Below are 27,013 nucleotides of genomic sequence, written 5' to 3' on the forward strand. Positions count from 1 at the left end.
CATTTGAAACAATGCTGCTGGTTCCCGCCCGATGCTTATGTCGGTGGTTAGCTAAATCTGACGTCAGGGGATGGAATAAAAACATATTAGAATAGTTTTACGTCATAGCGTCCCTGGGCGTTGCACTACCGCGTGACGTTACGAACGCTTGAATGCGCCTTCCCGAGAATATTACTGCTTCGGACCGCAACATAAGTCGCCGCCACGCGAAACTATCAAAAGCATCAACCATACAAAAGCCGCTGCGAAAGCGCGGCCGCACCACGTAATTTTCCCCATCAAGCCGCACATACAGCCCGCTTTAGCTCGTGTTTCTTCGCGAGGTCAGCTTGTAGACCGTCTGCGGTTGCCGCTGGGTGGCGGCCACCGGGCAGCGTGTGCCAGGGACACGTGACTTCTTCTGCGTGCTTCAGATGCTAGAAGGTTATACAGGCGCGCACGACAACCCTTGACGGCGGCACTCTTAAAGTAGAAACTTGATAGACGGCGTCGCCAGAGAGTTTGCTACGAAGAGAGAGAGAAAAATTTATTTACAGAAAGGCAGACAGGTCGGCCTGAGCTGTAACTAATTACTGCAGGGAACTCTGGCTCTGCAGTCGCTCAGCTAGCATAGGAATGACGGTTGTACAATGAATTTGATTTTCGAACGTTCTTGTGACTTTGTTCGCTACGCTTTATCTGCCTGCATTAGCCCTAGTTTCGAAACAATCCTATTCTTCTAAACGCAGAAGGGCATAAGACACTGTCGAAGTGCCAAAGTGCCGCGAATTGTGGCACTGATAACGCAAATATTTTACTGTAAATGGTCAGTTTGCAAAGTTCCAAAGACGCTATAGAAGCCCCATAAGGACGAAGCACATGGGATTCCATGGTGTACGTGTACCAATTCAATTCCACGCTGGCTGAATTAACCGCCACGCCTGCAGCTCTGGCATAGGGACTATCGCCAAGAGTTCCCTCTAGTAAATTTTTTTGCAGGAAACTCTTAAGAGCGTAGCCGCCTGCCTTTCGTTTTCGCGCCTTTTCTTGCTTGCCAAGTTTCTCCTTCAGGGCGACTTTAAGAATAAAAACTAGCAGCTGTCGCCACCGCCCGGTGACCAAACTCCTATGTTTACATAAAAAAAAAAATTGCTTTCGTCGACGTGCAGTGTTTTTCCAACTCAGTGCTACCGTTCCATCGTTCCAATGAGCCGTAACAGCATCAGAAAGACAATCTGTCGGCAGTCGATTGAAGCATTACACGCGTACAGCTACGAATCACGCCGCAGGAGCGCAACAAACGTGAGAAAGCAAAGACGCTGAAAGAGAGAGAGAAAGAAAAACATCGTTTTTATTTCGACCATGTTATCTTATTCCCACAGATCTCACTATACATAATGCATTGACGGACATGTTTTGCTTAAAACAATCTTGCGAAGTGTTGACGAAATAGCAAAGTACGACGGCAAGAGGTCACGTGATCAGGTGACGAGCCCGACTATGTGCACCAATATCGAGATTATGACGCAGATTCTGCTGGCGCAAAAAGTAATCGCGTGCTTGCGTTGTGCTGGAGCTTCGCCCACTTCTTTCTCCACCTGTACAAACGCTCACACGCACTTAGCACCTCATTAATACGCGCCGGAAAAAGTTTGAAGGTCCCAATGCCCGTTTCTTTCTTCCTTTTTTTTTCTTCGTTGCTGCTGGTGCTTCTGCACAAATGACGAGCAGAGAAGCTGGGAGAGCCATGGAACGGGGCGCAAAATACGTCGCAGACGGACACCTTGACACAAGCTCCGGCAGCGTTGATGACACCGATACGTGGCGCAGTGAAACGATCCCTCAGTGACATACGAGCGGACACACGAAGTCCACGCACAGCGACAGGCAATCCTGCAGCCTCTGCCTGGAAGTCCTGCAGGTTAAAAAAGAACAACAAAAACAGTTTCATCTACCTTTGCTGTGAGCAGTCTTTTTCTTCCATGACTAAAGGAAAACATCTGTTCCTTTTTGTTTCCTTCCATTAAGCGAAACTAACTGGGATAGGAGGCCTCTTGAGGGCCAATTATCCAGAAATCCTGAATACACTATTAAAAAATAATTAGATGTAACATTATTCACTTAATAGACTGTGTAACCCAACTCTTTCGTTTAGACAGAAACCACGAAACAAAAACAAATGCAACAATATCCACAGAGCTAAATACAGTGTGAACAAAATTTGCAACTTCGCCACAAAAGGCCACATTGAAAGTGATCGCAACCATATAGTGGTGGCGAAACGGTTGAGCATCCGCCTTGCACGCGGCAGGTTGCTTGGGTTCGAATCCCGGTACCACTGGGAATCAAATGTTTTTTCGAATGGGCCCCGTGCTCGGCCACTTATAGACGCTCTCATCTCGAAAGGGGCCACTATAGAGATAGGGGGAAAAAAGGGAAAGCTCGCCGGTCCGATGCCGGAAATTTCCCATCAGGTAGGCGTCCTTTCCTAGCGTTACCTGACGTCAAGCATCCGATGAACAATCAAGCGTTGATGTCCCGTATAGACGGAGCACCTGGCCGGGAGCGCGTTGGTACATATTTTAAACGCACGTTAGTGAACAAAAATGTATCATGACGTGCTTCATGCGGCTCAGAATAATACTGCACCAATTCGATAAGCGTAGTGAGTCGCGTGGTCAGGCGGCGACCCGGCTGCGGAGAGCGCATGCGCCAAGACGGCGGCGGTGCTCAGCGCAGCGCGTCACGTGATGCGTTGCCAAGGCTACGGCAAGCTGCGGTCAAATGAAGGTCAAATTGCTGGCGACGGCGAAAATCGGCTCGACGCGGTTAGTAAAGCTTTCGCTTTAAAATTTTTACGCGAGGAGGTTCGTGAGGCGGCGTAATTTAGTAGAGACGTCATTCTATGATTAGTTAAAAAAGTGCTTCAGGGCTCCTTTAACTCTTCCCAGGTGAACATAGCACCATAACACGTTGCCGCCTCTCGGTACGAGTGTAATCTTATTGAGCGTGTGCACGTCAGATTCAATCTTCCTATTCCAGCTTAGCATCACTCTATCGCTATACTGGTATCCTTAACGCCCATGGAATAGACGTCACCTGTGCACGCGCGGCTTGAGAACGGTGCGCTCAAACGCACCCAAGTACCCAAGAACACTACTCCAAGCCGTACAAACGCTGCCAGCCGCAGTGTTGACCGGCAGGTCATCGCAAATGCACAACGCGATGTTTCACCCACCTGTTTGCGTCTGCTCGAACAGTTGTGTGCAGCGCAAGGAGGCCTTCGGGTGAAGCTAGAGGTTCCAGTCGGCATCCGGCTGCTGACCGGAAGCGTCCAGCGTGGCCATCAGGTCGGATTTCTTGAGGCGCTTGCTCGAAGGACCTGCGAAAAGGGAGACGCGCCAGAGGTTGAACACGCAGATCATGACTGTATAGTTCGTGGTAGGCGCACACGTCACTGGAAAAGCGGAAAGCACATGCGCTCCAAGACCGGGCAGTGCGCAGGAAGACGCGTATGATTTTAATGGTCGATGGGCGGTGCAGTGTTCCAAACATCCACAACATCTAACGGCGCTGCAGTCGTCTATAGCAGCATAGCAGCGTGAAGATAGGCGGCAGCGAACCTCGTTGAGCACTGCCCTTCGCCTCTTGACAAAAATGAAATTATTTCAATGAAAAGGCGTCTATTTATGTTAGATTGCAAGATACACTGCTTGTGCACATGATTTCGAATTCAATAAAAAACCTACTGCCCGGCTCGCATTCTTTTTTCTTTCTGAAAGACGTGCTTGCTGACGATGTGACTATCACCTCATTCCATACCACTGCTGGCTGGCGGACGCTCTCACGAACCTACGTGATAGCGCAACGCATCGCAACGCATTACGTACGGAGGGCTTTGTGAACAGGGGGCCCGGAACTCAGAGACGTTGAAGGCGCGTGGTGGAGACGCGTCACATGGCGACACAAACGCTGTAGCGAAATAATGCGAGACATCCGCTGAATTAGGCAATCAATCAAGCAAAACAAACACAAGAGGTTTTTAGAGAAAGCCCGCACCACCGTGGCTGACGCGTGGAAATATAACACTCAAATTTCGTTCCGAAGCAAGCACGTCATGCGGCGGAGTCACAAAAAGTAACGCGTCCGTGCTGCAGCCCTCCGTTACAAAAGATGCCTTCAGGAAAAAGCAAGAACGAAGAGAGGTCTCAACTTGTCCACGATGCCACAGTGCAGCTGCACCGAAAGCAACCCCACAAGATGCTTGGTCATGAACAACCGGAAGTAGACCAAAACACAGCGGTGTTCTAAGACCGACTCGGCCGTCAGACAGGGACAGACACGAGGTTGCGCGCTCTGTCACATACAGCTGGAGGCCCTCTGACCGAGAGAGTTTGGGGGACCGCAAGAATGCGAGCGCGCGAACGACGACCCTCCCTTTGCACGGCACCACAAATGACCCGTGTCTGCGATGCCGGCTGGAAGGAGACGGGCAGCTTCCCGAAGACCTCCGCCATAAGCAGTAAGCGCTGTTTTCACAAGTATTGTAACATAAATAAATAAAACGCAAACCCAGACACGGTAACGGAAAGAGCGGTAACGGTAAAGACGCATCACCTCTTCCAATACTTCCGAGAACCGCGCGCTCCCGCGGTTATATACCGCCGAAGAACCAAAGCACCGACGACTACGAGCCAGACACGCACGCCCAGACACTCACGTTAAGGAAGGGAGCCCCGCCTTTTCCCGACGCGACCTCCGCGGGGCCACCCGAGCTTTCCGTCTCCCTGGCGAGCGGGTGTCACGCCCACGGCGGGATAGCGAACTGTGGATGACACGGGGGAGACGTCGCCGCGACACGCGGCGTGTTTAGCCAAGTGCTAACAAGATGCCGTTCCCGTCCCTGCTCGCGGGTCGTGTTTCGAACTGAGACCGTCGCCCAAGCTATCCCCCCCCCCCCCCCCCCCCCCCAGCGCGACTTCACCTCCTTCCCTTCTGGCCGGTGACTCCGTCCCAGCTTGCATTTTATGTCAACGATGTCTGGGCGCACATGGCGCGCCAAACCAATAAGTGGAGGCAAATGGAGACGGGAAGTGTAGCTGTCACAGCGAACCGCAACGTCTACATCACAGTGCAGTCGTTTGCAGACGGGTGCCGCGGTTTTCTTACCTTTTTTTTTTTAAATTCCCTCTTAGTTTTATTTTATCTGTGTCCTAGGAAAGTTTCAATATTTCTCGGGAATATATAAGACTCTACTTATTTCCGCTTGCATGTATTGACCTTTTTCAGCTTCAGTTTATTATTCTTTCAAGATACATAGTTGGTTGTTAATAGTATACAGGCGAGAAGTTCGCGAAGCAGTTTGTTCTACAGAAACGAGATGGCGCTTTCGGCGGCGCGCCGCACGTCGCCTCAGCGATAGCGCACGAATACGAAACCATCACTGCTTCCACCTTGTTTCTGTGCGATAAGCTTTCGGAACTGCAAATGAGTCTTCGCTAGCATACTGAGCTCCAATCATGCCGGAATGAATCGTGTGGATTGAAGACGTGTGCAGTAGTTGGCTGCAAATATAGTGACTGGCATATTAAGAAATGGAACGAATCTGTGTAGCCAAGTTCGTGGACCGTTGCTGTAACTGTCCGTATGTGTTATCGGCACTTTGCGATGTACGGCTTTCTTCGAGGATACTGAAATTTGCTCATCTGCCAGCGTTGGATCGCTAACCTTCAGATAAAGTGCTTCAGCCCCGGGACCTCGACAAGAGTGAGCACCGCTCGTTAAAGAATGACAAAGGGAGTAGCGCCGCTTCCTGTCATAGTACGCTTCGCGCACAGTATCTACACAGATTTACCCCAACTGGCACGGAAGCTTACGCCTACACTATCGCCGACATGTCAATAAGTGAATGTGCGCACACTTGAATATATGCGCGCCATATCCGCACAATAAATGGCGGACTGCACCGATAGCGCACGAAGGGTAAAAGCTGAACGTTTCGTGACGGTCCACAGGAATAGGCGAGATACTAGCGATAATACATCTTTGCTACAAGGTATTACAATGTGCAAAACGGCTACGGTTCAAGCCTTGCGCGCAGCAAGAACAAATCTATTGCAACGGAGCACACCAGCAAGAGATTAGGCAGAAATAATCAGACAGTGACCGCACCAAGTAAATTTACACAGTCCTAAATGTAACAAGCCGCTGCTTCAAAATATTTGCCAAATGAAGAACGAAGGGCAAAACACACTAATCCTGATTCAATTAATTCACGGAAAGTTTCGATAGCTTGGAATAGACATTTAGCCTCGCTTTTAAAACAAGCACGATATACGCTGCTCGCGCCGTTTGGACATAGCTTAATCAGCTTCCAAAGCGCTTTTGCATGTTCTCTGAAGCTGTGGCCAACGCTTCGTGTCGTCCACTCAGTCACGTGATCTCCCGAAACAGAGATTTGCTAAGCCACACCGGTGTCATAAAGACCCATCGTAAACGCGGAGGCAACGGAGGAAGTTGAGGCAAGCAATGGTGGCGTCCCCACGCGCTCAAACATGGCAGCACCCACGGGATCACAGCGAAACGGGTCAATAGGCTTACTGCCTCAAAAAAAAAAAAAAAAAAAAAAAAAGAAAAACCGTATGATATCTGACGCCGTAATGAATACGTTGCTCTGAGTAGAAACTAACAAATACTTCAGCAGAGCCCTAATTCGCTGCGGTTACACCAATCGGCACCTTGAGAGCTAACAAGACACACACGCGCTTTCATTCCAAGCGAACGTATAGGAGGTGTCCGTGGCATCCAAACTGTGCGACCGTACCACTTTAACCAGATTAAATCAGAAATGTGCATTAACCGCGTCACATACATAACGTGCTTAATGTCAGCCCGAAAAAAGAAAGAAAGAAAAAGAAGGCCATCGAAGCAGAACCTCGGCTGCAAACCGTTATATAGGAATGTGTTTCTCCAGCTGCTTTCTAGTTGTGCAATAAAAGAACACCTTTAGTAATTTTCACTCTGTCAGGGTGTTTGCACATAAGGTTACCTTAGCGTTTACTACAGCATGTCGTAAATAAAAAAAAATTCCCAAGATTACGGGGAAACCAGCTAGTAAAATGTTGCGTCACTAATTTCCGCAATTAAAAAACAGACAATCCGTAATACCGAAAGTCCGTTATATAACGTAACATTTGTGTCGAGAAATACCAACGAGTTCCCCAATTTACAAAACAGACCAAGAAAACACCGGCACGGACACAAGTCACCACATTGCTTTAACACTTCTTGAATACGTCAAATGCTGCAGTGCGGTTGTGACAGATTATACAAGTAGAGATAACCACTCTACATATAGAACACGAGATAAAGGATGAGACACCCGGCACCACAAGACACGCACCGAGAATGAAGCCTACCATGTGGCAGGGTGTCGATCCGAACCGGAACGGAACCGAAAAACGGAGCCGAACCATTATATTCAACTGAAGCGGAACCGAATGGATATTTTTTCCGTTATCTCGAAACCGAACCGGCACTTTTTGGAGGAACCGTCGAGAGCCGGTTCGACTAAAGCCCCTCATTAGGTTCGACCACAGATTCATGCGCAGGGTGGTTGAAATTTTACGACCGTGCATGCCGCAGCGTTGGCGAGACCAGACGACGCCTGTTGAGTAGCCTCGGTAACAGTCACGTGGCTCACCACAGCCATCTCATTGGCTCGCTCAAATGTACGCACGTTCAGTTCGATAGTACACTATGGTCGGTTCGCGATGTCCAGACAGCGACAGAGCGTCGCCTTAGAGGATACGAGTACTGCTTGCGCTCGGGGCACCTGCTGTGTTCGGGATCGCACTGGTCACGCTGTCCTATACGCGTGTTGCAGCTTGTATGCTTTCAGTGACTGCTCTGACCTTGCAGTGCGACTGGGTATTCGCGCAGATTCTTAACGGCAAGCGCAAGCGGCAACAACAACAAACAACAATGCAGATCCAACACACATGTTGGAATCTATCTATAGAAGTGAGGCGAAGCGGTTAATTAAATGCTCTACAACTAACGGCGATGTGTACAATTGTGCTCACTTTCATCCGGTGTAACGCGTACGTAATCTCACGCTATGATTATGTTTATGTACAACGCCGTACGCGAGCGACACCAAAAAAAGCAAAACGCCAAATCAGACGGATGCTCGGTGTCAGGCGTATAGACGCAGCGATGTGACAAAGACGCGACGCCCGGTGCTTGTCGAGGGAATAATGATGAGACGTGTACGGGCGCAGAGGAGTACGACACGCACATAAGTACATTTGAGCCTCCTACTAATACCGCTTGTGTCGCAATGTCACGCACCTGTTCCAGACGACTGGCCAAGATTGGGCACATAATCACCCAAAGGCAAACACACCCAAAGGCACAATAATAGTGGTGTGTTTATAGCCGCAATATACACAAAAATTACAAAAAAATCTAAGAAGCCGCTCAAGATCATGCGATTTTCTATTAAAGGTTCTGTGTGCTTTAGACATACCTATGAGCCGACATTAAAATTGCAGGTTTCATGGTTCGTTGTTCGTTCTTTTATTACGCAGAACGTAGGTAGGTGCGCGCTAGCTCACTGGCAGTATATCGTCCTCTGGCCAAAGTGCGTGCTATATTTAGGGTGTCCCAGGTAAGTTTAGCCAGAGTTTAAAAATATGCAAATGCCACGTAGCTGGACTGAACCTAGGTAATGCTGTTTGCCGTCGCTTGGAGATGCTCAAATTATTTTTTTTTCATTCCGCATAATTAGACATTCAGTCATAATTAACTAATCAACTTCACGAATATTATAATTAAATTAAAAGTGTAAATGAGAAAATTGTACGGCGACATGAAAAACTCCCGACACGGCTTTCTGTTGCTCAGTGCGTGCTATATACATAAATGTATTTTTCCGAGCGTGAAAGAAGCCCGCGAATACACGCAAAGTGCCTGGAGCGGCCAGTCGCGCGGCAATTTTGCGTGCATTTACGGGCTTCTTTCACGCTGAGAGAAAAAAAAAGCACTTTTACGTAGCACGTATTGGGCAACAGAAAGCCGTGTCGGGAGTTTTTCATGTCGCCGTACAATTTTCTCATTTACACTTTTAATTTAATTATAATATTCGAGAAGTTGATTAGTTAATTATAACTAAATGTCTAATTGGGCGGAATGAAAAAAATAACTTGAGTATCTCCAAGCGACGGAAAACAACATTACCTAGGCTCTGTCTAGCCAAGAGGCATTCGCAAATTTTTAAACTCTGGCTAAAGTTAGCTGGGACACCCTGCATGGAACGAAGCATCTACCAAACTATCACCGCTTTGATTAAAAACAGATATCTCTCTTTTTCTGAGCACTACACCGCGCGGTGACGCAAACATGACATTCAATACCGCGCGAGGTATGCAAAAGAAAACTTCGCCTTAAATAGTAGAAAAAAAAAATCGAGAGTCGGATTTCGTTTCGCGGAGAGCTCGGCTACTAATAAGCGCGGCATCGCACATTTATGTAACAGTGGCTGTCTCTACAGCTTTCACAGCGTTAGGTAGCATTTCTTTGCTCTTGTGAGGCCCGCTCTGGAGAAAGCAATGACGGAACATGCACCATCAAGGAATGAAAAAAAGCAATTCTATTTGTCATCGAGCTCTCGAATCGTTCCGCTATCAATTTCGTACGACGTGTTTCGAGTTCCCCCAGAGCTAAAAAAAGCAAACGCCTCTGTTTGTTTCCGGGAATGGGTTTCTTTAAACAAATCCTTTTTTTTTTATTGTTTGCATTTCGTTTGGCGACGGCTGCGGACCTTAGTTAAAACGCTATATATTTGTTCACAATCATATCGAGGCCAACAGACAATAAGCGAAGGAAAGCATAGGGAAAATTAGACGTTCATTTTTCAAAATCGGAATGTAGAAATGATAAAGTGACACGAAGTGGACGAAAAAAAAAAAAAGAAGAAACAACTTGCTACCGGTGGGAATCGAAACGAAATCTTCGCATTACGCGTGCAATGGTCGTGCCAGTTGAGCTATAGCACAGCGTCGTTTTCCCAAACACTTTCTTGGGTATTTGTGTGCGTGTACTAGATCTAGGCTTGGGAGTGTTAGCCAGCGCCACCAGTCACGGCCACGGCGGTCGATGAAAGAAAGAAGAAAAACTTTGTACTGCCGGCGCGCACGCAATACATGCATGTACTTGGGAGAAGGCAACCGACCAACGAATCCTCGTACGCTGCCCAAAGGCATCAAGGCTACACAAGCTTTGCCGTTTCAGAAGTCCAGTTTCGGGCAGCGAAGAGGCAGCTTTAGCTCCTGCCCGGCCTCTATGCCGCCTATTCAAATACATGTAAAACGCAGAAAAGCTTTTCGGAGATAGACCCTGGCCCGACGTTAATGAAATTTGTTGCATTTGAGATGAAGGTAAATTCTAGTGCCTCTTTGGAAGCAGAATTTAGATTTAAGGCCTGAATGATTTTACAGAAATTGTGAAAAATAGGCAACGACAAGCACGAAGTTTACAAAAACGCAACTCACCACCAAGAACAGTTATCGCAGCTTGCAAATTGCATCCGTTAGAACACTAAAGGGGACGCATTTGATATAATTTATTCGTACGTATCTTTGCGTCGATGTTTACAAGGGTTTCGCAAAAGTCCCATACTTACATATTACCTGTGTATTTGAGAGGATTGCGTGCCACACCAAATTTTGGCCGCCTTAGATGTACTATAAGATGCACTTTTCTCAATTGTAATATCATTTTGCACTGCTGAGTTGCAGCGTTGTAAACTTGATAGTTTTGTTTTCTGAAAATTGTCAATTTTTACAATCTTTAATACAAATCGAAGGCTTAAATAAAATATCCGCTTCCAACAGTCACTACATTTTCTTTTCTTACAAATACTACAAACCTCATCAAATTCCTTTTAGAATTTTTTCCAATATTTTTAAACAACAGGGTCGGGCCCGAGCTAAACCTTCCTCCTAAATCCTAAAATTTAATTTTTACAAAAATGAACGCCTAATGCACGGGTAGTTAAGTGTTAAGACGAGAGATTTCGCGTCATTTTTCTAGAGCACGGACGACGAACGCGAGCAACATTAAAGGTATACCCACAGAAAAATTCTGTGTCTCACGCCTTCACTGCTTTATTACCTATAGCTGGACACCACGCACCAACACTATGACACCAGAATTCCGCCAATGCTAAAAAAAAAAAAAAAGAAAGAAGATTCCTGCTTACACCCTCCTTTAATGCAACCAGTTCAATATTCGCGCCAAATGAAGCACGGCTTCTTGGAGTAGGGTCTGTTATGCAAGGGCTCCTCTGCAGGTCACAAAATCCGCAGGAGTGGTCACGTGGTATCGGGAACCGGTGACGCAGGCCTCACGCAGACAGCCTGGCGCAGTGGTTCAAAGCCCCACAATAACGCCATAGAGCCAAAATCTGGGCGCGTATCGGGTCGGCCGTTCTTTCGGACGTCATTTCGGCAAGAATTTGGAACCACGCATACCCAGGCCCTCCTTGTGGTAGAAGGAAGTTACTGAACTAATTGAATTGTTAAAGCGAAAATACGTAAAAAAAAAAAACTTGGAAGTACGGCTTACACACAACCTACAGACATGATGGAGTCAGGTTGTAATTTGAGTATACGAGAAAACATAATTCTGTTACGTGAAAACTCAAACGAAGCCACGGCGTCGGCCATTTGAGCGCTCCGGCGCACGCAAATCTTGGGACTGCTGAGCACGAGGTCGCGGGATCGAATCCCGGCCACGGCGGCCGCATTTCGATGGGGGCGAAATGCGAAAACACCCGTGTGCTTAGATTTAGGTGCACGTTAAAGAACCCCAGGTGGTCTAAATTTCCAGAGTCCCCCACTACGGTGTGTCTCATAATCAGAAAGTGGTTTCGGTACGTAAAACCCCATAATTTAAATTTATATCTTGGACGCCACGAAGCGGCGCGCCCGATTCCTTGCAACCCCTCCAGATGGCGCTCGCCTCCGCCGCATTGCCGTGCCCGCAAGAGTCCACGTTTCTACCAGAAAGCCCACATTCGTGTGTAGCGTTCGTCGCGAGCATTTTCCGGTAAAAGTTACGGTTACATACGCAGCATTTCCCGGGAAGCGTGAGAAACAGTCAGGGATTTTTGGATGTGAAGTTTAAGCGCCCTCCAAATTTTTCATGACGTTTTGAGGAGCCCCTGCATTAAACGTCGCGCGAGGAATCCGCGCTTCATTAGGCGAGCGTTTGGAATTCGTCGCGTTAAAAGATCACGTAATTCATTATTTGTTACACGTTCGAGGAATTTAGGCCTTACACCGTGATTAAGGAGTCGGGAGCTATTCGAGAAGGAAACAATTAGAAACAAAGTTGGACAATACTGTGCCACTATATATATACACCTTAGAAGCAAAAAGTATTCGTAAAGAGGGGGGCGGGGTAGCACGTTGGATAGCCGCGCATGGCACCACGAAGCCCTCCGAATGCAGAAACTCCAGCACGCCCACATAAACTGAGCACGACGCCTCATTGTTGCGATAACTTTTTTTTTTTCAGAATTATGCTCGTGCAAAAGAAAGTCCGCCAGCGTGTTACCCTCCTGAAACAGACGAAGGCGAACGCCGCCCGCACACTTGGTAATGCGCGAAGTTATAAGATCGGAGGGGGCCGGACTTCTTGCAAGACATAGCGATAGCCACAGTGTGAAGTACACGTGTGGCAAGCCGTTAACGTGTATGACAAGCCGTTGTCTGCGAGCTTCGTCCTCCTCTCTGCGTTGCCGTCTCGCATCGTCGCGCTGCTGCTTTCGCAGTTCGGCTTCTTCGGCTCGTCTTCGACGCTTAGCTGCGGCTTCGCGCGCTCGTACAGCGGGGTCAGACTCGGGCCAACGGCGACTTATCTCTTCGACGTTACGTTGCATCCTCTCGGCAGGCAAAAGCAGCACTCGCGGTCGAGCGCTCTGCTCCCGCCGCTTCGCACGTCCCACCTCGTTTCTCGCTTGGCGAGCATCCTCGGCCGCATATAGCGTACTTCCGAGGGCGGCTACGCAATGCTTTACTGACGGTGCGGATGCTTGTCTCGAGCGTGTTCTTTACTGAAACGTATGCTGTTCTGTGTGTTGTGTCGGCGATTTCAATGACTGTGTGAGCCATTGCATTTTTGCTTGCTTACGGGGGTACGACGAGCCATTGCGGATGATGATAATTTTTGTACCACTCGACTAGACGCCGCCCTAAGGAGGCACGAGACATCGCAACGAGACCCTTAACATTTTCACCTTAAGAACTGGCTTTTGTAGTTCTACACGGCACCCAAGCGAACGTGGATGTTCCTTCTTCAAGAGCAGCACACGTTTTTTACCGGGCACTTATTTTACGAATGCTTACTTTAGCTTCAAACCCGTTTGAACCCGAATGAACCGGTTCACAAAGCTCCGAACCCAATCGTTATAACTTTCGCTCCGGAGCTGAACTTGAACCGGACAAAAAAGCACGAACCCAAATGCGAACCAACTCCTAAAACAATTCCATTCTGAACGCTGCATACCCATATAATATTGTCACGTAGTAGTGACGGTGAAGAAGACAGCAAAACTGTGATTGACGAAACGGTGTAAATCGGTCACCCGAAAAAGATAAACAAGTACACGCGTCAATAGTGCCATACTCCAAGTGGCACTAACTGGCTGTACCGTTTGTTTTGTTTTCCTTTCCAGAAATGAGGAGTAACTGGTTTGCGCATATGAGATCTGTCTGCCCACATTTATGTGAGTGGTGATGCTGCACACAACTATTAATTGCGGATAGTACTGAAAAAAAAAAAGAATCAACTTCGCTGCCGATATTTATGACAAAATTTAAGAATTCTGTTAAAACCCCAATAACTCCATCTTTCAGCGTTAACAGAAATAACAACAGCAAAAGAAATAACTGAAGGATAATCTCTGTAGTTTCCACTGAAATAAACTTACCATAGCATGTTTTTTTTATTTATTTTATCGCTGCTACTTCGAGATTGCCATACACGTACGCGTAAAACGATTGTGTCGATTGCTCGCTGGCAATGCTTGACACTGGAGCATTTGCATCACCTATATATATATATATATATATATATATATATATATATATATATATATATATATATATATATATATATATATATATATATATATATATATATATACATTTTCAGCTCCACGTGCACGTATACGTATCATGCACACCGTCTCCTCGAGCTTTAGATACTCTAGACGCGTTCCATGCGTGCCTACAATAGACCCAAGCGTGCACGTCTGCTTACACGTGCGAGCAACAGGCCAAACAGTTTGAGGATTAAGGTGCAGCGCAATAGACTCGTTAACATGCTCGCAATGCACTTCGGACGAGCAGTCTTGCATTCCGAACGCATCGGAATGCTGCCGCCGCCGGCGCCGGGACCGAACCCGCAACCTCGTGGTCAGCAGCGCAATGCCATAGCCACGGAGCGATGCGGGAGTACTCTTCTAAAAGCCGAACCGTTAGTTCTTCACCGGCCCCTAAACGAAGGACACATCGCACGAGCATTGCCACCAATGCACTCGGCGCGAGGGCAGCTTAAAAAGCGCGGGCGACACGTCGGTACGTTGTGGCGGCCACTTTCGCGGCAGCTCTCCCCACAGTGCCTGGGTGTCGCGCGTGCGATCGGCATACTTTTTCTTTCTCTTTCCGCTCGTGTCAAAGCGGCGCCGCTCGCAGCAGGCCAGAAATCTACAGCGCCGCTCCCTCGAAAATCACGGGCCGGTCCTTAACGTCCACTGTATGCAAAGTTCGCACAGACGCAAGGAAACAAAAGAAAGCAAAAAAAAAAAAGACGAAGACGACCGCAGCCGGCGCCACGTATGCAATATAACACGCTCGTGCACAGCAAAAAGAAGAGAGAGAAAGAGAGAGAGCGAGAGATAGAGGAAGCAAGAGTAGCAAGCGAGAAACCAAGCGAAGTCGGAGGTATATACGCTGCCCTCATATATACTATACCTGCCAGTCGTTATACATATATCACGACTCTACAGCCGTGCCTATACACGCCTTGGCCCTGCACACGCAGTTGCGCGAGGTCTCGACTGGCCGAGCAATATCGGCGGACGGGCCACTCCCAGAAGCCCGCGCTCAGCGGGTGGGGATCGAACCATCCTCTATGTTTCACCGCGAAGCACGCACGCATACTACACGTATGCAGGCAGCAGACGGGAGCCGGTCGCTTTGGCCGAGCTTAGGGGCCAATGGAGAGCGCGCCTGGGAACGAACTGTAGCTCGGTTCAGTTTAGTTGCGCGCAGAACGACGGAAGCTGCGGATCGCGGCGCGTATACGCGGTCGCCACGAAAGCTTTGAAACCGGACAGACGTTCGTGCACTATACAGCCCGCAGCTTAACCGAGGTAAAAATAATAATTGTTGGACGATTCGATGTTACAGGCGTGCCGTAACACGGTATACTGCAAGGGAACACCTGCCTCAGAGCAGCGTGACACCCAAGGCGCTTAGCGTAGAGCGTTCAGTACCTTGTCTCGTTGCCCAGAGAACCCATGACGTCGTGTGCATGCCTGGTGTCGTATCATCGAGTTTAATAATAGTCGTCGAAGATGCAACGTGCAGAAATTACGGACCCTACATGTCACGTTGAGGCGGTCGGGCCGGCCGAAATAGCGCTGCATGCAAGTAACAGTGACGCGGCAGCATGCGCCTTTGTCGATAGGCGTAGCTTAAGGGCGCGTCCCGGTATACATATAACGCACACACACACATTCGAAGAAGGGCAGGCCACATGCGAGGCTTGCCGCGAGAACTCACGGTCACTCGCTGCTACGCTACACACACGCTTCGCCACAGCAAGCCGCCAAGCTGCAGGCCGCTCGGAAGACGCGCGCCGGCTTCCTTCTTCGTATATATGCGTGCGCGCCGCGCACTCCGCGTTTCGAGCGGCAGCTCATCTGTATACGGCGGTCACTGGCGGCGGAGGCTGGATTAATGGGGCCGCCAACCGCGGGCTCGCTCTTTTTCCCGCCCGGAACGGCCGCGCTCCGCGCCCTCCCTGGCGCAGCGCATTCCCGCGAGCCGCTTGCGCGCGGGGCACAACTTCGGCGCCCCGGCGGCTGTGCATGGGAGCAGCGCGCGGCGTGGCGCCCCGCTTGCAGCTTGTCTGCGCGCACATGTGTAGTCCGTTAACTCCACCTCGCCAACTCGGTGCAATGCTGCAAAAGCTAAGAGTCACGTATATAGCCCAATCACAGAAGAGGTCCGCAAGATGGGCTCCCTTCGGTCAATAGTGCACCGATCATCCAGCTCCACGCGACGCCGACTGAACGGAAGCTTTATGGAAGTACTGCTATAGCCCACAATTTTTTTGGAAACGCAGCAGGACTATGAGGACAAGCGTAGGATTGCGGACACTTCGAGACCAGGGGTATCATTCTGGGCATCGTCAAATTCTGTCAAATACTGTCAAATTCTTCAACGGCGGCATTCTGAGCCAATCCGAGTGGCCGTAGCAGCCCTCTCAGCCAATCACAGCCGACAAGATGGCGAAGTCGACAATATGGCGAACTTTGTCGATGCTGTTAGATACGGACTTTTCCTGGCATCACTCGAGCTCCCCGACCACATCCAATCGCCGTCGCGTTCCAATGAGGGTGCGAAAGAGCGCGTCTAACACGTTCCCGGACCTATCAGACGAATTGGCGACCCCCACCTCGTGCGCCACACGTCCGGCTGTTGTCTCCACCCCTGCTTGACTCTTCCCGAAAGTGCAACGGGAGTCAGGCACGGTTTCAGGTAGTTGGTCTTGGTCCCGAGCAAAGTTGTTTTGCAGCTCTGAAAGGTCGTTCGATGAACAACCCGTCTCCTCCAGCTGAGCGCTTGCGGACCAGGAGGCAGCGCCGCTGGCAAGTCACCCGTCCGACAGTGGAGCCCTTGGAGCTGCCGAATGTGACGGCACTTGCACGGGCGAGGTCCCATTGGAGGAAAATGGCGACACCAAAAACGTGCAGCCTTCTATCGCAACGAAATAAGTTCTGACATCGCGACAGAAGCGCTTTCCTCCCCGACGCTTTAAAATTTTATGTCAGTTTCCTACCCGTTGTGTACACTGTACATTTACGTGGTGTCGAAGTATTGAAGTCGACGTGGCGAATTGTCGTAATTGCGCCGTGACGACAGGACATAGACAATCGCCCTACCGGACTACTCCAAATCGGCCGCTGGTCTAAATCATGGCATCTGTGGCAAAGGCTGCGTATCCATTTTGTTTTATTTTGTAAGATGTGACGCACAGGCCTGCGGACTAGCAGATACTGTTACGCTGACACATTAGTTAATATCTCAGAAATATCACATAGCCTTTTGCCAATCGGGGGAAATAAGTTTTGGGTTGTTCTACAAAGCCGCGTGAAAGTCTGTCTGGCCCAGGTGTCTGTATTCTGGCACAGGCGCCACCACGAGGAACGGGTGCGCTGTCTAAATGAGCACTTATCCCCGAATGCTTATGCAGCTATTTTGTACTGAACGCACAAATTATACGAGGCTCAAATGTGTAAAGAGCGCGAGACAGCTGTCGAAATTAGCAGCAACAACCCTTACAGCGCCCCCGGTCGCCATCCACTATTTCTGAATTTATTAACTCGTATAGATATGGAAAAGCGAAGTCAGTGATCTGTAGCACTTCACCCAGCACTTGTCGATAGTAACACTTTTGCTCTTGAAGAGAGGTGCCAGTTCACGCGATGGAGTGAAAACGCACGTTTACTACCAACGCACAAATGTGAACACCAGCGTAGAGATCCTTACTAGTGACATAGTCAAAATGTACGAGTACAATCACGTTCGGCGTGACGCAGTGGTAAGATACTGGGTTCGTAAGTGTTCGGCCGTAAGCTCAAATCCCCACCTGATATTTTTTTTTACTTTGTTTTACGCTAGCAAACTTGGTGCTAAAGAGCTCTCGGCCATCTCCTTAATTTATTGATCAAGAGCTACAGGACGTCAGACAATTAACAAAACGTCAGACTACAGGAGGTCCCAAAATACGACAGACGGCAATTTACAGTTGTATTTTTCAACTGGGAGATTACGTTAAACAGGACACGACGAAGAGTATGTGCTCTCTCACTGGTGCAAATCTTACGCCGTTTTTAGAGTTAACGAGGAAGTATCTTGAGAATTGGCGCAGAGGAAACGTAACGACAGTGCGTGTCTATAATATATGAAAGAAGTAAAAATCAAGCTGCCGCACGGCAGCTCTGCGGTTTAGCGCAGCCATTGAGCCTGAACCGGTTCCCGGTTCGACCTGCACAGTTTATGCCCCAGAGCTAAGGGGAAAAAGAAAGTACTCGCAGTCTGGGCCACAATTCATCAGTGCTGACAACACGCACCGTGCTAGTGGCAAACACAAGAGGAGAACGCATCCTCACGGTTGATTGACCAGTAGAAAAATAATAAAGACCGTGTAACCGGACGCGCGCCATCTACAACTGGTTATGGGTGTGATTGCGTAGGCTAAGTTGAGCGTCAGATACTTCATGCTGCAATAACAACGCAAAAAATTATGACGCGAACACAAGAGGTAATTGAACACGACAAGTGTATACACTATCAATCGGTTTACTCAAGAATCGAAAGGGGGCCCGCAAGTATGAATATTACAGGTGATCTATCTTTACTGCAGGCGCGCACGAGCAACTCCTCCTCGGATGTTGTCTTTCAAGGCGAAAGCCTCAGATCTCCACGTACCAAGGTCGCTTTGTGACGTAGAGAAAATCGGAGAGCTCGCACCACTCTTCGCGCGTTCGTCGTCATCTTCCACATCGCTGCCACATCGATACCGCTAATTATGCGAAAAAGAGGCACAGGTAATTAATATAGAGCTAATTAAGGCACTCGAACCCACAACTCTGGTGGGAGTCGAACCCTCGACCTTTGGTAGGAGTTGAACGCACGGCCGTTGGTGTTAATTAGGGCGAAGTTGATTAAGGCAGTTAAGTAAGGTAAGCTTAAATAAGGCAATCGAACCCACAATATTTAGTGGGAGAAAAAAGTAATACAAACTACGCATTCGAATGGGAATGTCAAGTGATTTAATGGATGTCTCTTAAGCGCGCAGGCTTTCGCCTTCATCCTCTTTGGCGCATGCTAAAGTGACCATCAATTATTTTTTCCTTTGTCGTTTTGCTTCTTCAATACATTGGCTTATAGCCAGCGCTAGTGTGGTTCGGCTCTTTCGTGTTCCAACATTTTAGCTGCTTTTCTACAAAGAATTCCCACTACCCCGCTCAGCTTTCAGCCTCGGCGAGTCAACTATAGACGCGGCGACCCGCCAGACAGAGACCACGTCACAAGCACGTGGCGCGCTATTCGTCGCGCAAAAGGCTATCACTGCAGCAGCTTCGAGAGGCCGAATGCAAGCAGGCCAATCAGGATGGACCCCGTCCCCGCGTACCGGCGACCATCGTGCGCTTTCTCGAAAATGTCTCCAGCTTTTCCAGTTCGAAGGAACGAATGTGAACCGGTACCCACTCACAGTTCGGCATACTCACCTTAACGAGTAGACCGACCCGCAATCGATCCACACTAATTTCCCAGGTGTGAAATACAGCTTTAAAAGCGAATGACGAAGGGCGTGGCTGGATCCGAGTACGTGTTTTTGAGTTTAAGTGGAAGCGAGCGTGCATGCGAGTGAGTGAGACAGCACACGAGCGAGTGTCGGCAAGTGTGAATGGAACCGACTATGAACGCGTGCGACTGCTGACGAGCGCGGGAACGTGAGATGAGTGCCGACGAGTGTGAGTTCGCATGAGTGTGAGTGCGCATGAGTGCGCATGAGTGTTCGCATGAGTGCTTAGATTATAGAAAAAACTGGCGACTGTAGTCACACTCGCCAGTATTTGCTATAAGATATGCCACACCGCACCATGTTGCGGGAGAGCAACGGGAAAATGCACGTAAGAAGCCAAGGCGGTGCTCCTTTTCGGTGGAACCAACTCTGCAGGCGTCGGGTCTTATTCCGAGTGGGCGCGCCGCCGCCGGTCGGCGGGAAACGAACAGGAGGCCATGGGGAGCGCTATCCAGCCAAGAGCCAGCCAGAGGGTCAACAAGAACAACAACAACAACAAAAAAAAAAGGCGACGATTAATTCGCGCCGGTTGCTCCCTTCCCGCTGAGCCGACGCAGCAGCCACCACGCCCCCCTATAGAAAGTCCCTGTCCGACGTCGTCGCCATCGGACACCGAACGGCACCGGCGGCGGCTTATACATACTTGGCTGTACGAGAAGCCGTATATTACTCGATGGCGCAGCACTTCTCAGGGACCAACCTCAGCCCACGGACAGTGAGAAACGATGGTCGCCCATGCTTTTCTGCGGTGGCCGTTCTCGTCGCACGCTGTTTGCGACATTCCAGCGCCGCGTGAACACGCGATATGTATACGAACAGTGCAGCGGTCACTTGAGAAGTGCGGCCGTCTCTGTCTTCTACGTTACATGCACGTTTTATGCCATGCAGGTTACGTAATATGTACTTACTTCACACATTTTATATAACCCGCTTCTACACTCAAACCGACTGATTAAACATCGTCAGGTTACTTTTATGTTCACTGCAGGACGAAGGCATCTCCCAGCGATCTCCATACCGCTGTATAGCGCTATAGCTGATTCTAAGTTATGCCTGCAAATTTCCTAATTTCATCACACTTTGACGACGGTGCAGAGCCAAGCTTCAATGTCTTCAATTTTACTGGCTTCGTCACTTTTCCTGAAACCGGCCTAGTCTGTGATTCTTGCTTTCTTGGTTTGAATCTGCGCCTTACGGTGCATTACTTCAAAGTGATGATGATCGCTACCCAGGTCCTCCTCGAATCTGGTCCACTCCACCCTACTGATACCCTCGGTAAAGGTCAGATCGGGGTTGGTGTCGCGAGAGACACTATTTGCCCATTCTCGTGGGCGTGTGCGGGTCATTTCAGGTCAGGTGATATCGCTGTGCTGTGTCGTGCACATTCGCTCCTTTCTTAGTGGTTTGATGGTATCCCCAAGCCGTATGCGGTGCATCAAAATTGCCCATCCTTACAAGCTTGTGGCCTCTCGTTAGCTGTCTGGTTTCCCTGAGGAGCGTATCAAAGTACAAAAAGGGATCTTTGGGCAGGCTGTAGACGCAGAGGACGAAGAGGCGCTGGTGCGTCTTTCTTTCCGGTCTTATTTCAATGAGGTTGTGCTCTGTTTCCATGTGCGTGAGATCGTGCTTGTAGACCGCGTGAGTCTTCTTGGTGAGAATAGCAGTGCTCTGTGTGTGCGTTGTGTGCGGTGTTTGCGTTAATTGTGTGTATACCAGTGCGAGTATGACATTTAACGGAATCGAAATGCCCCGAGTGGAGTCCTTACGAACACTTGGCCTTGTCATGCATAAAGACGGGTCGGGAGCCGCGACCCTCTCCAAACTTCAAACATCGCTCACCAAAGCGTCGCACCTCATTAGGAGAGTTCCAAACCAAAGACACGGCCTTAAAGACACGCTGCGTATCGTACAGGTGCTCATAACGAGCCGGATCACGCGTGGCACCCCCTATCTGGCCCTGCAGAATGCAGAAACTGAAAAACTAAACATCATGATTCGAAAAGCTACCAAGACAGCATTGGGAATTCCCGAAAAAGCATCTACGGTACGATTACTCAAACTCGGCCTGCACAATACGTGAGAGGAAATCGCAGAAGCGCACAAAACAAGCCAGACTGAAAGACTCAAATTGACTCTCACCGGGAGAAGCGTGCTCTTTCGGCTGGGTTATATACGATGTGGAAGCAACAGCAAAACGCACGAAAAATCGAGACTCCCAAAATACATCCGAGACTCAATCTTTCTGGCACCTGTACCCCGCAATATGCATCCAAACTATCATGAGGAAGGAAGACGGTGCCAAGAGCAAATGCCCTCCACAAGAAACTCTCTGCAGACCCTCACACACGATTCACGGATGAGGCTAAGTATCCAAGGATACCTGCTTTTGTAGTAACCGCAATTAATACCAAAGGCAAAGAAAAGGCCACTGCAACGATAATCGCAAGAGATTCGGACACGGACGAAGAGATGGCAATAGCATTGGACATCTCCACGTGCACCGAAAATGCCGTAATACTGAGCGACTCGCAATCCGCGTGTCGTAATTTCCGCAAAGGCATGACATCTACCAAAGTTCTGAAGCGGCACACTCCGCAGCCCGAGATCACACAAGCCGGGCTTTCCTGCTAGAGGGGTTCCGAAAGGCGACAAGGTCCGAGGATATTCCCCAAAAATATTCGGATATGCTGCGGCATTACAAATTTGAAATAAGGGTATGCCCCTTACCGCACGCCACTCTAACCAGAGAACAGACAGTTGCTCTGCGGCGTCTCCAAAGAAACTCCTATGTACACGGCATTATAATGCATGGAATGCACCCGACCCGATTCTCATACCTTTGCCTATCCTGCGGGGCGCCGGACACCCTTTGTCACATGGTGATGGGGTGTCCTAATCTTGTTGAACCCAACAACCAAGAAGCTCAATCGAAAAGCGAAAATAAAAGCACAGAAGAAGACGGCCAAGAATCGTGGGAGGCCATGCTTGCAGCCCCGGACCTGGAGGAACAGCGAAAGCTGGTAAACCAGGCCAGAGAAGCAGCAAGGGCCAATGGCTACTTGGACTCAGAAGGCCACCAAGAAAGAAATATTTCTGACTGATTCGCATTATTAAATATTCGTTCTCGCTCGCTCTTTCTGATCCCACCACCTGCCTGCCTGCAGCCCTCGACTGCGCTGCCCTTCCCCCTTGGCACCCATTCTGCAACTCTAATGGTCCACCGGTGATGTAAGCCATGGCCTGCCCAGCTCCATTTTATTCTTTTAATGTCAACTAGAATATCGGCTGTCCTTATTTGCTCTCTTATCCACACCGCTCTCTTCGTGTCTCTTAACGTTACGCCTAACATTTTCCGTTCCATCGATCCATGCGCGGTCCTTAACTTCTTCTCAAGCTTTTTTATTAGCCTCCAAGTTTCTGCCCCATATATGTTAATGCCGGTAGACTGCAATGATTGTACACTGGTCCTTTAAAGTGGTAAGCTGCTGGTCATGATTTGATGCCTAAAGTGTGCGCTCCAATGTATTTTTCTTCTCTAAATTTGCTTCTCACGATCAGGGTCCCTTGTGCGTATTGGACTAAAGATAAACGTACTCTTCTACAGATTCTAGAGTCTGACTGGCGATCCTGAATTCTTGGTCTCCTGCCAGGCTATTGAACATTACACATGAATCTTCAACCAACCCAGGCCTTACAATTTCTCGCTTAAGGTCTTCAATCATTTGTTGCAATTCATCCCCATCGTTGCTGAACCGGACACTGTCATTTGTAAACCGTAGGTTGATGAGATATTCGATCCCCGTTGATCTTCACTCCTAGTCCTTGCCTGTTTATTAGTTTGAATACATTTACACAGAGATTGTCTCCCTGCCTGACCCTTTTCTTAATTGGCGTTTTCCCGCTGCTTGCGGACAATTCATGTAGCTATGGAGCCCTTGTAGAATGATCGATTCACTGACTGATTAACTTGTGTTAGTATGTATACGTGTGTGCACTTTGCCCTTTTTTTACTCACTTCCTTTCTTTTGTCACTCACCTGTAGTCGCATGCCAGGCCTGTCTCTAGGCTAAGCTTACAGATATCTCTTTCTCTCTCTTATTGCTTAATTGGGTTGGTGATGCGTCCTGTAGTAGAAAGCTCTGAATTTCGACCCCCTCCCTTGCTTTTACCGCGCACCAAAGTCTTGGCATTCAAGCATTTCTTAAATGTCCCTACATTGGATTGGAAATCGGAATCGAAGCTCGCGCTGCCGTGAGATTCTGTGCTATGCCCGTTTGTTTACAACCTGGCGCGCCTCTTTCCTGCGCAATCACAGAATACGTCACGGCATAAAGCCTGTACGTGAAATGTAACCACATGTGTATTTCTAAAGCACAAATCAATCAATCAATCAATCAATCAATCAATCAATCAATCAATCAATCAATCAATCAATCAATCAATCAATCAATCAATCAATCAATCAATCAAAGACACCTAAGAAGGTTGTCCGCTTCCTCGTTCGTACATGCGGGAGCATCGGCCGTATTAGCCGTGCAGAGCCAAACTACATACTCCGAAACGTCAAGTACAAGCTAATGTTCCACAGCGATGCAGACGTGACATAAGGACCACACCAGTGGTGTTAGTGTCACCGATGTGCGGTGTAGGTGGCCACGCCGGAGTTGGCGCGGACAACTTACAAAGGTGGCGTAACGGGCTGACTTCTAATCTAATTAGCAGTCGAATTTAGCCTATGGCCGGTTCCGTAGGCGCCACAAAAGATACGGTGGCGCGCCCGCCCATATTAATGAAGTTTGCAGTGCCGCTATTTTCAATGCTGTATAACGACTTGCCTTCTCCACCGTTGGTGCAAGCCTTCATTTGCGATTGAGCGGATGTCCAGCGAACCAACAAAATAATATCGAAGGCTTTCTGATAGATAATAATGAACGCACCGCTGAAAGCCTGTCATCTTTCGGCGAACATTTCTGTAAACCCCTCGCGGGGCATGCTGTGCTTCTCGTCGTCGCTCGATCGTGTCGTACTCTGTCGAAGCGAATTTCAAGCCGCTCAGGGCAAACGAGGTCTCACGTCCAGCGGCGGTTCACTAGGTATGAATAGATGCTCGCACTTAGGAGTGAAAAAATATCCCGACCTCATGTTTACCAGTCGCGGTCACATCGCAAGGACAACAATCGTGACCACCTGGTGCAGGAGTACGCTTTTTTTTTTTATTCTCTCCTTCTGAATGGCTCGTGCGGATTCTCAGAAACTGTCGGAGGAATGCCGCTTTACGCGAGACGGCTACGACACGACGCCGGCGGCGAGATCCGAAACGCCCACGACTGCTGCAACCCTCCCACTCAGAAAGCGAACGGCCGGCTAGGCGCGCGAACACCTGTGAATCGCGGGGGTCAAGCTGCGGGTCAAACGGAACTCGCACGACGACACAAACAGAAACGAAACGAAGTAGGAGGAGCCCGCCGCTCACCGGGAAAAAAAAAAAAGAAAAGAAAATATCTGCCGAGCCTGTGTACACACACGTACCACTCTATTTTTTTTTTTCGTCCAAAGTGCGCGCGCGCACACAACGCACGCACGCGCACACAACGCACGCACGGTTGCAAACGCACCGCGATCACGCAACCCGGGAAGGACCGTGCCGGGTCAAAACTGAGAGACGCGCACAACGAGCGAGCGATTCACGCGAAGCTCGCTCGCTCGGCTTGCCTCGCTTACGCGCGAGGAAAGACGCGAGGCGGGCTCAGAAACAATACGGATCTCGGCGGCGGCGGCGGCTGACGATGGGAGGTACGCGCCGGTTCGTCCCACCGAGCGAGTTCTTTTACTACGCGCGGCCGCCTCTGCGAGTAACGCCCCGGATCACCGAAGGAACGCGGCGAGGGAGAGCCGGTATCCTTCGCTGCGGAGCCCAACAAACGTGGATCCGCTTGCATCGCGATGCCGGGCGGTCACGTGCAGCTGGGCTGTACACACGTGCGCGTGCGCATTTGCTCGGGCGCGCGTGAGCGTCTTCGTACGCCTACGCACCCGCTTGACACGCGCAAGATACAAAGCAAAGAGGAGAAGAAAAAGAAAGATTCTGAAAGACAAACCAACCCAGCCAGAAGGATGGATACGCGAGAATGTGCCCGCGAAAGAGGGCGCACCTCGTTGTGCTGTGCATGCGAGCGTCCAGAGAATTGTTTGTTTGGCTCAATTCCTTCCCTTCCTTTTTGGCCGGCCGTTCTTATCGCGCCTCCAGATCGAGCCAGGAAGACGGGAGGCGATAAATCAAACGCAACAACACGACGTCTGGGACGCGCGGTTCCTCGAAGGAGAAGTGATGCAAGCAAAAGCGCGCGGAGTGAGCTTTCTCTTCTCTCTCTCTCTCTTTCTTCTCGGAAACACTTGGCACTGCTAAGTCTACGTCGTTAAACCAGATAGTCGTACGCAAGACGTTACGCTGTCCTACGTGATGGTCCCACGGGCCTTTGGCGTAAATCCCACGCATTCTGCAAATCGACGTTATGCGAAGTATTTGGCAGGTGTAGCTGGCCATCAAGCATCCTCTGGGGTTCAGCAAAGCATTACTAGAATGAACCAACGTAAGGCCAGCAGTTATGCGCGTGACAACAGCAGCAACGATAGAAGAGGACGGTGACGACGACCGTATCACAGCAACGGCACGATTTCTATTGCAGCCGGTCGACGCGAAGTAACGACATGCCGACTGCTTGTTTCTACATCGACACTACAGACTGGCGTGAGCGAGAGAAACAGAAACTGCAACGCTTTCTGCAACTGTTACGCAACCCTACGTGCCTGTATTTACGCCATATGCCACGTTATGTAAGTTATGTTATGCCATGTGATGAAAAAAAAAAATTAATTTTTGGGGTTTCACGTGCCAAAAGCACGATTTGATTATGAGGCACGAAGTGTATAGTGCAAGCCTCCGGATTAACTATGACCGCCTGGGATTGTTAAATGGGTACACGGGCGTGCTTGCATTCCGGCCCCGTCGGAAGGCAGCCGCCGCGGCAGGAATCGAACCCGCGACTTCGAGCTCAGCAGTGCGAAATCACAGCAACTGGACTACCACGGCGGGTCATGCCACGTGATGCACGTTGAGCACAATGACATTTCTACTCCCGCTAGGAAACAGCAAAACAGGTTCGACCCAGGCCGGTCCCGAAGGCAGTACAATGTAGCACAACTTCTACGCATGGTTAGCATGCTTACGAGGAGAGGACGGACAAATTCGGGCCGTTTCCGAAGGCGGTTCAGTCTCAAGTTTAACAGGCAATTTGGTCGGGCTCGTTCTTGCACTAAACCAGCTGAGGCTAGCGTTCTCGTTTCCTTGTCGGCCTGTCCTCGTCGA

General features: G+C 49.4%; 1 protein-coding gene across 1 annotated transcript in view; it reads right to left on the reverse strand.

The window, feature by feature from the left end:
• Positions 1 to 1,312: 1,312 nt before the first annotated feature.
• Positions 1,313 to 27,013, reverse strand: part of LOC142576495 (putative RNA-binding protein 19) — a 120,534-nt gene continuing 94,833 nt past the window's right edge. Inside the window, exons 27-28 of the mRNA XM_075686644.1 lie at positions 3,218 to 3,361; positions 1,313 to 1,894 (exon numbers count right to left, since the gene is read on the reverse strand). Of these exons, the coding sequence (XP_075542759.1) occupies positions 3,273 to 3,361 (89 nt within the window). The 3' untranslated portion in view covers positions 1,313 to 1,894; positions 3,218 to 3,272. The remainder of the gene's footprint in view (positions 1,895 to 3,217; positions 3,362 to 27,013) is intronic.

The sequence above is a fragment of the Dermacentor variabilis genome, chromosome 3, assembly GCF_050947875.1.
Source record: "Dermacentor variabilis isolate Ectoservices chromosome 3, ASM5094787v1, whole genome shotgun sequence".
Taxonomy (NCBI): domain Eukaryota; kingdom Metazoa; phylum Arthropoda; class Arachnida; order Ixodida; family Ixodidae; genus Dermacentor; species Dermacentor variabilis.